Source organism: Gekko japonicus, unplaced genomic scaffold, assembly GCF_001447785.1.
Source record: "Gekko japonicus isolate JY-2015 unplaced genomic scaffold, Gekko_japonicus_V1.1 scaffold4782, whole genome shotgun sequence".
NCBI lineage: Eukaryota > Metazoa > Chordata > Lepidosauria > Squamata > Gekkonidae > Gekko > Gekko japonicus.
Window position 1 is genome coordinate 39,931 of NW_015171034.1, and position 13,041 is coordinate 52,971.

The window sequence follows — 13,041 nt, forward strand, 5'->3', positions numbered from 1 at the left end:
GAGGGAGGTGGTGGGAGCGGCGGCGGGGGTCCTCCTCCACTACCCCGTCCCCGCCCGGCGCGTCGCCTACAGTCACGAAGGTCACGGAAGCCGGGAGGGAGTGCATGCCGTGGGGGCGGCTCAGAGTGCAGGTAAAGGGCTGCCCCTCGGCGCCTCCGGCGGGTGCTCTCCACAGCTCCCTTAGAAAAACTCCTGCAGGGCTTGTTCAGTTTTTAAATCAGGTGCACGCAGGCCGGAATACAGAGACCGGTCCTGTGGTTAAGAGAGGGTGGATGGTGAAGAAGAGAAGCCGGCAGGAGCTGGTGGTGATTGGGCTGAGTTTAAAGGGGAGGGGAGTGTCGGAAGGTAGCTCTGGGGACGAAGGATTCCACTTCTCTGGAGTGCCCAAGGAGCTCAGTTGTTGGGCAGCCAGGTTGGAGGCAGCGTGGCGCGCAGATGGTGAGTTGAGGCACTTCGGGGACAGCCTGGGAGGGAGGTGGCCCAGAAGAAATGTGAGGAGGCCGGGCCCCGCGGGCCCCACATTAGCTCCGAGGCGGGTGGGCCTGGAAGGATCAGGGAGGCGTTTAAATGCCTCCCTGTGCCTTCCCCAGCCTGTCCAAGGGCCAGCTTGCCCTTCCCTTTCCTTCAAGGGGGGGGGTCTTGCCCGGGCTCCCCACAGCTCTGGGGCACCCGGGCAAGCCAAGGGAAGGCATGGGGTGTGGCCTAATATGCTAATGTGCTGTGCTGTCAGGGGTTTGGCTTAATATGGTAATGAGTTTCTGCTGTTGGGTGTGGCCTGTTATGCTAATGAGTTCCTGCTGGGCTTTTTCTACCAAAAAAAGCCCTGTGCAAAACAGTATACAAAAGTCCTGAGAGTCCAAAATTACAAACCAGCCAGTTAATCACCCACAAAGTTTTCAACATACATCGAGAGTTATAACATAACAACATAATAATTTAGTATCAGATCCGTTCCCATATATAGAAACGACTTCTGAACTATAAATCCCAATGAATGGAGTCAGGTTTAAAATACAACAAGTCTGGGAGTCTGCTACTCTGAACAACAAGTTTACAGGGGAGGGCAGTGTCGGAAGGTAGCTCTGGGGACGAAGGATTCCACTTCTCTGGAGTGCCCAAGGAGCTCAGTTGTCGGGCAGCCAGGGTGGAGGCAGCGTGGCGTGCAGAGGGGCGGGTTGAGGCACTTCAGGGACAGCCCGGGAGGGAGGTGGCCCAGAAGAAACACGAGGAGGCTGGGCCCCGTGGGCCCCACGTTAGCTACGGGCCTCGGGACCAGAAACGCTTTTTAAAAACAAAATGTCAAATGCCACGCCAGGGAGGAGAGCCCATGCGCACTATCGTGCCAATCTTTAAGAAGGGTGACCACTCAAGCCAGAAGACGTCTATACCGGGCAGTGACGGCGTGTGCAATTAAAAATGAATATATGTTGTCTTCCCTGTCCCCTACAAACATTGTTAGTCCCTTATAATGAGTAACTGTACATCGCTTTGAGCCCACTGGGGAAAGCGATTAATAAATGGAAAGTATTATTATTATTAAGTGACTCCTCTCTTCCTGCTTATTCCAGAAGTTACCAATTCATGCCAAACTTCCGCCTTCCACCAATATTATCAGCCCACCCAGAACCAGTGCCCCCTCTAAGCTGTGGAGTCTCGCGAGCAAAAAATCCCACTTTGTGAGCCGCTGGCATTGAAGCTGTGACCGAGCGATTTGGCGGCTGCATAACTTAGTTGGCTCTGGAGCCCTCCTTCCTGAGCCGAGACAAAAATTCATTTTATTTTTATTTATATTTGAATTTATATCCTGCCCTACCTCGAAGGCTCGGGGCGGCTAACAAGATCTCTTCTGGGAGCTCCTTCCACCAGGTAGGAGCCGCCACCGAAAATGCCCTGGTCCTGGTCACCGCAAATTTAACATCTCTCCGGCCTGGAATTTCCAGGAGATGACGCCCCCCCCCCCGACCGTAGTGCCCTTGGGGGAACATATGGAGAAAGGTAGGCTGGACCCTGGCCATAAAGGGCTTTAAAGGTCAAAACCAGCACTTTGAAGCGAATCCGGTACGTTATCGGCAGCCAGTGCAACGCTTTCAGCACAGGCCGAATGTGGTCCCTCATCGAGAGACCCATCAACAGCCTGGCTGCAGCATTCTGCATTAGCTGTAGCTGTAGCTTCCGGACTTGCGACAAAGGCAGCCCCATGTAGAGAGCGTTACAGTAGTCTAGCCTTGAGGTGTGTGAGCCGGAGGCTAAAAAACTGTGAGCTGGCTCACACTGACTCAGCTTAGAGGGAACAATGCCCAGAACCGCCCCCTTGGTCGGCCGGTGTCCCCCCCACCCCTGCTTCCTTCCCCTGCGCTCACCATGCAGAGGGTGTCGGGCTGGATAGTGAGAGTGATGGTCGGGCAGGTCTGCTCCGGACGACAGGGCACCATGCCTTCGTTGGACGACAGCACCCAGACGCAGTAGGAAAGCCCGCCTGGCGGGGGTCCCCCGGCCCGCTGAGAGCTCAGCGAAGACGAAGAAGAGAGGTTGGTGAGCAGGGTGCGTCCCGTGCACTCCTGGTAGCAGATGCCCTTGTTTCTGGGGAAGCAAAATCCACAGGGGAGCCAAGTCAGGCATGATACAGACGTGGCCCTTGAGTCACACACAACAAACCTTTACTGGCATAACAAGAGCAGCAGCCTTAGGTACAGAGGCGGTAGGCACGCAAAACAGTTAATTCACTACCCCTTCTGCCAAAAAATAACTTCTCCTCCTATACGCTCTGTAAAGGAAGTTTGCCACCTCTTCGATGGTGTCAGCCCTGTTTGAGGCTAGAAGGTTGTTATCTTACTTTCCTCAGATTTGCCCTCCAGGGTTTGCAATATAGGGCCGAGGTGATAAGCCTGAGGTAAAATCTACAAGTCAGAAGTACATGGTCCGTTCCTTCAATCTCCTTTAGCCCACAGGGACAAAACCTATCCGGGAAAGGCCCTTGAGTCTTTCCCAGGCGCAATCAAAATCCCGTGCAAAGCGACCCTGGAGTCTGCACTGAGAAAAGCTCAGCCCTACAACAGCAGATTGAAACCCGTATAGGAGCTGCGGTGGCTCAAGTGGTTAAGACGCTGAACTGCAGGCTATGGAAGGTCGGTAGTTCAGCAGTTCGAGACCCGGGTGCCGCATAACGGAGTGAGCTCCTGTCTCTAGTTCCAGCTCCTGCCAACCTAGCCGTTCGAAAGCAAGACATTGGAAGTAGATAAATAGGTACCACTTCGGTGGGAAGGGAACAGCATTCCGTGCGCCTTGGTGTTTAGTCATGCTGGCCACATGACCACGGAAACGTCTTCGGACAGCGCTGGCTCTTCGGCTTTGAAACGGAGATGAGCACCGCAACCCTAGAGTCGGACTCGACTGGCTTTCGAGCAAGGGAACCTTTACCTTTACAACCTGTATGAAGCCATGTGCAGATTTCCTGTTTATTCTGCTTTTGCAAGAGGACCTGAAACCTGAAGCCCCTGAAAACACCATCCTCTCGAGCACTGGGGGTTTTTTTTGCTACCATGCTGGTATGTCATCATAGTCTGGGCTTCCGTACCTACATCAGTGGCAGCCAATGGGCAGGAAGGTAATGCGATGACATCGTGACTCGGTACACACTATACTAAATGTGATACTAGCGGGGGAGAGAACTCAACTCGGGGACGCCGTTTTTAGCGGCCGCTCCGCATCGAGGGCAACGCACTGTTCTAGTCAGCGTGATGCTGTGTTGTCATATTTTGGGCCCCCGCGCCTACGTCAGTGGCAGCCCATGAGGGGTGGGAAGGCCACGTGACGGCATCGTGACAGGTGATCGTGAACATGGCAGCGGTGGGGGAGAGAAGTCAACTCGGGGATGCCGTTTTCTGCAGCAGCCCCGTGTCGAGAGCTGTGCACGACTCTAGCCTAATCAGAGGCAAATCGCTCTGCGGTGAGGGACACAGCGAGACACACCACAATTTCTGGAGTCCCTCCTCTCCTCTCCCTTCAGGGACAGCTGTGGGTATTTTTCCCCCCAAGAAAAAAGCTCTGAGGAAGATTGGGGGATTCGTAGGATTTGGGGAAGGCACCCCGAAGTGCATGACTGCATTCAAAAGCTAAAGGTGGGTGGGTGGGACAGACGGTGGGTGGGACAGCAGTTTGCAGAGAGTAAGAATGGAACTGTCCGACTGACCAAACCAACATCAGGTGGCCAAAGGCCGCTAGTATCTCACAAGACAGGCATGGATCAGGGGGCCGTTCTGAGAGTTTGTCCCTGGCACCTGCTCTTAAGAGGTATACTGCCTCTGACTATGGAGGCTCCATTTAGCTAGCCAGGCTAAACCCCGTGTTCATTTAGAAATCAGGGATCCCCCTCACATTCCAAAAGACTTCAGAGCTACAGGGAGACACACACACGAAGCTGCCTTATACTGAATCGGAACACTGATCCATCAAGGTCAGTCTTATCTACTCAGAAAGGCAGTGGCTCTCCAGGGTCTCAGGCAGAGGTCTTTCCCATCACCTCCTGGCCGGTCCTTTTACCTGGAGATGCCGGGGATTCAACCTGGGACCTTTTGCATGCCAAACAGATGCTCTATCTCTGATCCTTTTAACTGGAGATGCCGGGGATTGAACCTGGGACCTTCTGCATGCCAAGCAGAGGCTCTGCCACTGAGCCACAGCCCCACTTCATGGCTCTCCAGGGTCTCAGGCAAAGGTCTTTCCCATCCCCTCCTGCCTGGTCCTTTTAACTGGAGATGCCGGGGATTGAACCTGGGACCTTCTGCATGCCAAGCAGAGGCTCTTCCACTGAGCCACAACCCCCCTTCATGGCTCTCCAGGGTCTCAGGCAGAGGTCTTTCCCATCCCCTCCTGCCTGGTCCTTTTAACTGGAGATGCCGGGGATTGAACCTGGGACCTTCTGCATGCCAAGCAGACGCTCTGCCCCTGATCCACACCATACAGAAATCCAGGGCTACGTCAGGCCAGCGAGAGCAGCCGGGTTTCTCTCACCTGGGGTCCCCGTAGTATCCTGGGGCGCAGCGCTCACAGTGCAGCCCCTCGGTGGGAGGGGCGCAGTAACAGACCCCCGTGGCCCTGTGGCAGAAGCCCATCTCCTCCAGGCCGTGCCCGTTGCAAGCACACTCCTGGCAGCCCCCCTGGTGCGTCGCGTTCCCGTAGCTGCCCGGCCGGCAAAGGTGGCAGCGTTCACCGTGAGTCCAGTCTGTGTGCCAAGGGAGAAAGAAACGGTGTCAGAGACGCAGGCATGCGAAAGGGAAGGAAGCAGTGTTCCCTCTAAGCTGAGTTAGTGTGAGCCAGGTCACAGCTTTTTAGCCTCTGGCTCAACACATTTTCGCCTTAGCTCAGGGAGGAGGATTCCAGAGCAGACTCATTTATGCAGTTGCCAAAAATCGCTCGCTCACACCTTCAATGCCAGTCGCTCACAAAGTAGAAGTTTTGCTCACGAGACTCCTTAATAGCGCAAATTAAGTCAGGGAAGGCCCCGGGCCCGGATGCAATCCCCCCTGAAGCTATTAAAGCATGCCCAGAATGGTGGGCTCCCTTTTTGGCAGCTCTCTTTACCGCTATAGATAGATCAGGAGTAATGCCTGAAGCGTGGTTGAATGCTGTAGTAGTGCCAATTTTTAAAAAATGTAACTTTGAGTTGCCTAGCAACTATAGGCCGATTAGTCTTCTTTCAACGTTAGGGAAACTATACGCAAGACATCTTGCGATTAAGCTCAACGCCTGGGTCACCGAACAGCAAATATTGGGATGTGAACAAGCTGGTTTTTGTCAGGGGAAGTCCACCTTAGACCATTGTATAGTCTTAAGCCACTTAGTGAACAAATACCGTAAAGGGAAGGGAAGCAGGCTTTTTGCTACCTTCCTTGACCTGAAGGGTGCCTTTGACTCTGTGTCCAGAGAGCGCCTATGGAAGAAACTATTGAAGGCAGGGATGGATCTAAGACTGTTATATTTGATTAGGAATCTCTACACCGGTACAACTTGCCAAATCAGAGGTTCTAGAGAAGGGATCTTAACCCCCAAAATTATAAGTAATATTGGGGTTAAACAGGGCTGTATCTTGGCTCCGCTTCTTTTCAATTTGTTTCTTAATGATTTGTCTGTTTGTTTGGAAGACTCTCTGGGCTATAGTCACTGTCCAGTTCTGGGTGGACAAACTGTCCCCTTGCTTTTATATGCTGATGATGCGGTCATTCTTTCCCGCTCCGAAGTAGGGATGAAAAAATTGTTAGTAAGCTTCCTGGATTATTGTGCTCATAATGGACTCTCAGTGAACTTTGGGAAAACTAAAGTTATGGCCTTTGGGGGACCCTGGAAACCTAGGAATTGGAATATAAGGGGTGAAACAATCATACAGGTCAAGAGCTTTAAATACCTGGGAGTGAATTTTCATCACAATTTTAGTTGGGCAACACACAGAACAGAGGCAATTAAAATGGCGAATTGCTGTGTGCTTGCACTTACGCGGTTTTATTATACTAAGGGCAATCAGTACGTGCCAGCAGCTATTAAAGTGTTTGTACACCAAACTATTGCTAAGCTCCTCTATGGTATCCCTATTTGGATTACAGCCTTTAACAAGGCAGTTGAACAACTGCAATCCAAATTTCTGAGGAAAATTCTGGGGTTGCCTTTGTGCGTCTCCTACGCTGCCATTTGCTTGGAGCTTAATCAGAGAAGGCTGGAGACAAAGGCGTGGATCATCACCTTTAGATTCTGGCTGCGATTGCATTTTAGATGCACTCATAATAGCCTTGTTGCCTATATGTTGAAAGATTCACTAGACAAAAACACTGTGTAATAATAGGTGATTTTAACTACCCACACATTGATTGGGTCAATATGTGTTCTAGTCGGGAAAAAGAGATTGAGTTTCTAGACACTCTAAATGACTGTGCTATGGAGCAGATGGTCACGGAACCTACCAGGGGAGAGGCGATCCTTGATTTGGTCCTAAGTAACACTCAAGACCTGGTGAGAGATGTAAAAGTGATTGCACCGCTTGGAAACAGTGATCATAATGTTGTTGAGTTCATCATTTGTACAAATAGAGAATTGGCCAAAAAGACTCACACAACCATTTTTAACTTTAAAAGGGGTAATTTCTCTGATATGAGGGGACACGTGGGGAGGAAACTGAAAGGAAAAGTAGAAAGGGTCAAAACAATTGGGGAAGCTTGGGATCTATTTAAAACTACGATCCTAGAAGCTCAAAAAATATATATTCCGCAGGTTAGGAAAGGCACAAACAGGTATAGGAAAAAGCCTGCATGGTTAACAAACAGAGTAATGGAGGCTGTAAAAAGTAAAAAGAATTCCTTTAAGCAGTGGAAAGCTAGTCACAGTGAGGCTGATAAAACGGAACACAGGCTATGGCAAATAAAATGCAAGTCTGAGGTCAGGCAGGCAAAAAGGGAATATGAGGAGCATATAGCAAAAAACGTAAAAACCAACAATAAAACTTTCTTCAAATACATTAGAAACAGGAAACCAGCCAGGGAGGCAGTGGGGCCCTTGGACGACCAAGGGGTAAAAGGAGTATTGAAGGATGATAGGGAAATGGCTGAGAAGCTAAATGCATTTTTTGCCTCCGTCTTCACTGTGGAAGATGAGAAGTGCTTGCCCACTCCAGAACCACTGATTTCAGGAGGGGTGTTGGAAGACCTGAGTCAGATTGAGGTGATGAGAGAGGAGGTCCTAAAACTGATAGACAACTTAAAAACTGAAAAATCACCAGGCCCAGATGGCATACATCCGAGAGTTCTGAAAGAACTCAAATGTGAACTTGTAGATCTCCTGACAAAGATATGTAATCTTTCCTTAAAATCTGCCTCCATTCCTGAGGATTGGAAGGTAGCTAATGTCACTCCCATCTTTAAAAAGGGTTCCAGAGGAGATCCGGGAAATTACAGGCCAGTCAGTCTGACGTCGATACCGGGTAAATTGGTGGAAACCATTATTAAGGAAAGAATTAGTAGGCACATAGATGAACAAAACCTATTGAGGCAGACTCAGCACGGTTTCTGTAAGGGAAGATCTTGTCTCACTAACCTGTTAGTGTTCTTTGAGGGGGTGAACAAACATGTGGACAAGGGGGATCCAATAGATATTATTTACCTTGACTTCCAGAAAGCTTTTGATAAAGTTCCTCATCAAAGGCTCCTAAGTAAGCTCAAAAATCATGGGATAGAAGGACAAGTTCTTTTATGGATCAAAAACTGGCTAGTTCATAGAAAACAGAGAGTGAGTGTAGGTGGGCAATTTTCTCAGTGGAGGGTGGTAAGCAGTGGGGTACCGCAGGGATCAGTACTTGGTCCACTGCTTTTTAACTTGTTCATTAATGATTTGGAGATGGGAGTAAGCAGTGAAGTGGCTAAATTTGCGGATGATACAAAGTTGTTCGGGGTGGTGAAAACCAGTGAGGATTGTGAGGCACTCCAAGGGGATCTGTCAAGGATGGGTGAGTGGGCGTCAACATGGCAAATGGGGTTCAATGTGGCCAAGTGCAAGGTGATGCACATTGGAGCCAAAAATCCTAAATATAAATACACATTGATGGGGTCTGAACTGGCAGAGACTGAGCAAGAGAGAGATCTTGGAGTTGTAGTGGATAACTCACTGAAAATGTCGAGACAGTGTGTGACTGCAATAAAGAAGGCCAATGCTATGCTGGGGATTATTAGGAAGGGTATTGAAAACAGATCAGCCAATATCATAATGCCCCTGGTGCGACCTCATCAATGGTGCGACCTCATTCGGAATACTGTGTGCAGTTCTGTTCACCGCACCTTAAAAAGGATATTATAGCTTTGGGAAAAGTGCAGAAAAGGACAACTCGAATGATAAAAGGGTTGGAACACTTTCCCTATGAGGAAAGGTTAAAGCGCTTAGGGCTCTTTAGCTTGGAGAAGAGACGACTGAGGGGTGACATGATCGAGGTTTATAAGATTATGCATGGGAAAGAGCAGGTAAAGAAAGAGGTACTTTTCTCCCTTTCTCACAATACAAGAACTCGTGGGCACTCCATGAAATTGCTGAGCAGTCGGGTTAGAATGGGTAAAAGGAAGTACTTCTTCACCCAAAGAGTGATTAACACGTGGAATTCACTGCCACAGGAAGTGGTGGCGGCTACAAGCAGGGACGGCTTCAAGAGGGAATTAGATAAGCATCTGGAGCAGAGGTCCATCAGTGGCTATTAGCCACAATGTATAGATAGGGGCTCTGGGGCAAGGGATGCTCTGTCTTCTTGGTGCTTGGGGGGGGGGTCAACAGTGGGAGGGCTTCTAGTGTCCTGGCCCCACTGGTGGACCTCCTGATGGCACTGGTATTTCTGGCCATTGTGTGATACAGAGTGTTGGACTGGATGGGCCTTTGGCCTGATCCAACATTGGCGTCTCTTATGTTCTTATGTCCTTATGTTAAATAGCCATCAAGTCACAGGTGACTTACGAAAATCCTTTGCATTATGGGTTTACATTTTCGATAGTTTTGACTTTGGAACAGGGCTCCCCCCCCCCCTCCATCTCTTATGTTCTTATGTCCTTATGTTAAATAGCCATCAAGTCACAGGTGACTTACGAAAATCCTTTGCATTATGGGTTTACATTTTCGATAGTTTTGACTTTGGAACAGGGCTCCCCCCCCCCTCTCAAACTATGGGGTTCCTGCCAGTTTTAACACACACACCCCATCCAGTCAAGCGGGGTGGGAATGATATTCCAAGGAAAAGCTCCTAGACTCTTAATTCCCCCCAAAATTGGTTCCCTCACCGGGAAGGGGGATGCGCAGGTGAACTGGCATTTGTTTGTGTTGGACTCCCTGGGACCTGGAAGGAAGAGGCGAGTGCATCTACTTTCTGTCTTCTGAGAGATTGTCTTGTTATTTAACAGTGTGAAGAGGGACCAGGTCAACAGGTGCAGAGGGAGAGACTGAGCAGTTTGGTAAATGATTCCCTGGGTTCTTGTGAAAAAGCGGGAGAAAGTAAGCCCAGGAGGAGGAGGAGGAGATTGGATTTATACCCCGCCCTTCACTACCCAAAGGTGTCTCAGAGCGGCTTACAAACTCCTTTCCCTTCCCCTCCCCACAACAGACACCCTGTGAGGTGGGTGGGGCTGAGAGAGCTCTGACAGAAACTGCTCTTTTTCAAGAACAGCTCTTATCAGAACTACAGCTTGCCCACAGGTGCAAGTGGAGGAGTGGGGAATCAAACCCGGTTCTCCCAGATTAGAGTCCGCGCACTTAACCACTACACCAAACTGGCTCTCTGGCTCTCTGGCACACTTAAGTTGCTCATGGTTTTTTTTGGTTTGGTGGGGTTTTTTTTGGGGGGGGTCCTGGCGGACTCCTGTCAGGCTCCCAGTCAAATCACTCTCCACACAGGCTTTCTTGAAGGAAAGTTTATTGAGGAGGTTTGAAATGCTAAAGAGTTGAACTTTTTTGCCAGGACTGAGGGTATCAAAGTGGGGACCTGGTGTATAGTCAAAACCCACATTCCAATCATACGTCACATACGCACAAGCTATACTAACAACCACGACAGGTATATCGGTCCAACTAGCCATTCAAAAGTCTTCTCTCCTCAAGGACGACTCTCGTGTGAAAGTTCCTTGAGGAGCTTGTGACGCCCTCCTATTGGGGAGCAATCTTGGCGTTCCCCCTACTCACGTCTGGTTGCAGTCGGCCACGCCGTCGCCCGCATAGCCTCGGTTACAGTGACACTCAAAAGAATCTGGCGTGTTCTTGCAGCTGGCGTAAGGATGGCAGTTGGCTAGGCCCAAGCGGCACTCGTCCACGTCTGGGCACTGCCCGTAGGACCACTGGGCGGGATGGGTGGGAGGCAGGCCATGAGAGTCCCAGAGAGCCACCGAGCAGTTCAGGAAGGACTTCAGGCCCGAGAAATCCCCCGGGAGGCACCTGTGGAGGGAGACCAGCGGCTGACTCTCCTCACAAGACAGTCAAGGTTGCCAGCTACTCTAGGAAAGGCCTCTGGGCCTACAATACTTATCGATTGATGTACTTCGTTTAGACCCCACCTTTCTCCCCGGTGAGGACCCAGAGTGGCTTACATCATTCTCCTCTCCTCCATTTTATCCTCACAACAAGCCTGGGAGGTTGGTTAAGCAGAGAGAGTGTGACTGGCCCAGGGTCACCCAGCGAGCTTCCACGGCAGAGTGGCAATTCAAACCCGGGTATCTCAGTCCCTAGCCGACCACTCTTAACCACTCCACCACACTGGCTGCCAATAAATAAATAATTAAATAAAAGCAAACCTGGATTTGCTCACACCAGACAGTCTTTATTTCATGTTTATTTATTCCCCATTTCCTTCCCCTGTGTGGACGCAAAGCAGCTTACAGATCCTGGGTCTCTCAGATCCCAGACAGGCACTCTGTCTGCTACACCACACACTGATCTGGCACTAAAGGGAGAAACTCATCAGGTGAAGTTCCAGAGACGGGGAAAGCTACACTGGTTGAATTTCAGCCTGTCGTACAAACTTTAAAAAACCAACCAACCAGGAAACCTGCATTATCAAAGGAGCTGGGAACTCTTTTTGCGCAGCTGACTCAGAAGGCTGACATCTTTCTTTTCAATGTGACGGCAGAGCCATGAGAACTAGTAACTTGCTTCGGAAGCGATCGATTTAAAAGATGAAACTGGAGAGTCACGCTTCTGGGCATGCGGAATCAAAGATGAATGACCTCAACACATGGAATCTCACCACTGCCGCCTCCATGCCCCCCCCACACACACACAAAGTCAGTCAAATTTCTCAGGAACTCTGGTTGGACTGCAGCCGGAGCAGGGATAGGGATGCCAACCTCCAGGTGGGACCTGGGGAATCCTCCCAGAATTACAGCTCCTCTCCAGACTACAGAGATAAGTTCCCCTGGATAAAATTGATGCTTTGGAGGGTGGACTCTATGGCATTGCGCCCCACTGAGGTCCCTGTCCTCCCCCAGGCTCCACCCCCCAAATCTCCAGGAGTTTCCCAGCCTGGATCTAGCAACCCTACTCCCCATCCCCTGCTGGTGGCCGGGCTGGACCTGGCAATAGTGATGCCAGCCTCCAGGTGGGACCTGGAGATCCCACAGAGTTAGAGCTCATCTCCAGGCTACAGACATTAGTTCCCCTGGAGAAAAGGGATGTTTTGGAGTGTGAACTCTATGGCATCGCACCCTACTGAGGTCCCTGTCTTCCCCAGGCTCCACCCGGCAACCTTAGGCAAGGACCGCCATTGCTTCCGACTCTGGCCTCACCTGCCGATGCTTGGGTTGTCCGAGTTTCCGCACCAGCCGCATTCGAAGTTCTGCAGGCATTCCCGGCAGGTGTTGAAGCGGGTGCAGTCGAGGCACTGGGGCACAGAGTGAACACTGAGGGAAGGAGGAATGGAGAAAGCCAGACACAGGAAGGGAGGGAGGGAGAGAGAGAGAGAGGTCAGCTGCACCAAATATCACACAGGGTTATGAAGCTTTCAATGAACAAATCAAGTCGCTAGTCCTCTGGACGTCTCCCCCCCCCCCACTTCTCTGCCTTCTGAGAATGGAAGGGCCAGAAGCCCTGTGCCTCCTGGGACATTCCACTCGGCGACTCTCTTCCCCTGCCGGTATTCCCATCTGGGAAGGAAGGAGAAGGGAGCGGCTAGGAAAGACCCTCCCCTCGTCTTGAGGGGTGGTGGCAGCGTCCAAACAGTTGAAACAAATCAGAACTGCTTCAGGTCAGATTCAAAACAGAAGAAGGACAAGAAGGACAAGAAGTAGAAGAAGAAGGAGAAGGAGGAGGAGGAGGAGAAGAAGGAGAAGGAGGAGAAGAAGAAGAAGAGGAGGAGGAGGAGGAGGAAGAGAAGAAGAAAAAGGAGGAAGAGGAGGAGCAGCAGCAGCAGCTGTTTTTTATATCCTGATTTTCTGTACCCAAAGGAATCTCAAAGCGGCTTACAATCGCCTTCCCTTCCTCACCCCACAACAGGTACCTTGTGAGGCAGGAGGGGCTGAGACAGTGCAGGGAGAACTGTGACTG

General features: G+C 50.6%; 1 protein-coding gene across 1 annotated transcript in view; it reads right to left on the bottom strand.

The window, feature by feature from the left end:
* MEGF8 (multiple EGF-like-domains 8) overlaps positions 1 to 13,041 on the bottom strand; it is a gene marked incomplete at its 5' end in the record, with an annotated part of 69,628 nt that overhangs the window by 37,233 nt on the left and 19,354 nt on the right. The window contains 5 exon segments of the mRNA XM_015419040.1: positions 2,361 to 2,580; positions 5,011 to 5,221; positions 9,795 to 9,850; positions 10,690 to 10,938; positions 12,285 to 12,398. Coding sequence (XP_015274526.1) covers positions 2,361 to 2,580; positions 5,011 to 5,221; positions 9,795 to 9,850; positions 10,690 to 10,938; positions 12,285 to 12,398 — 850 coding nt within the window.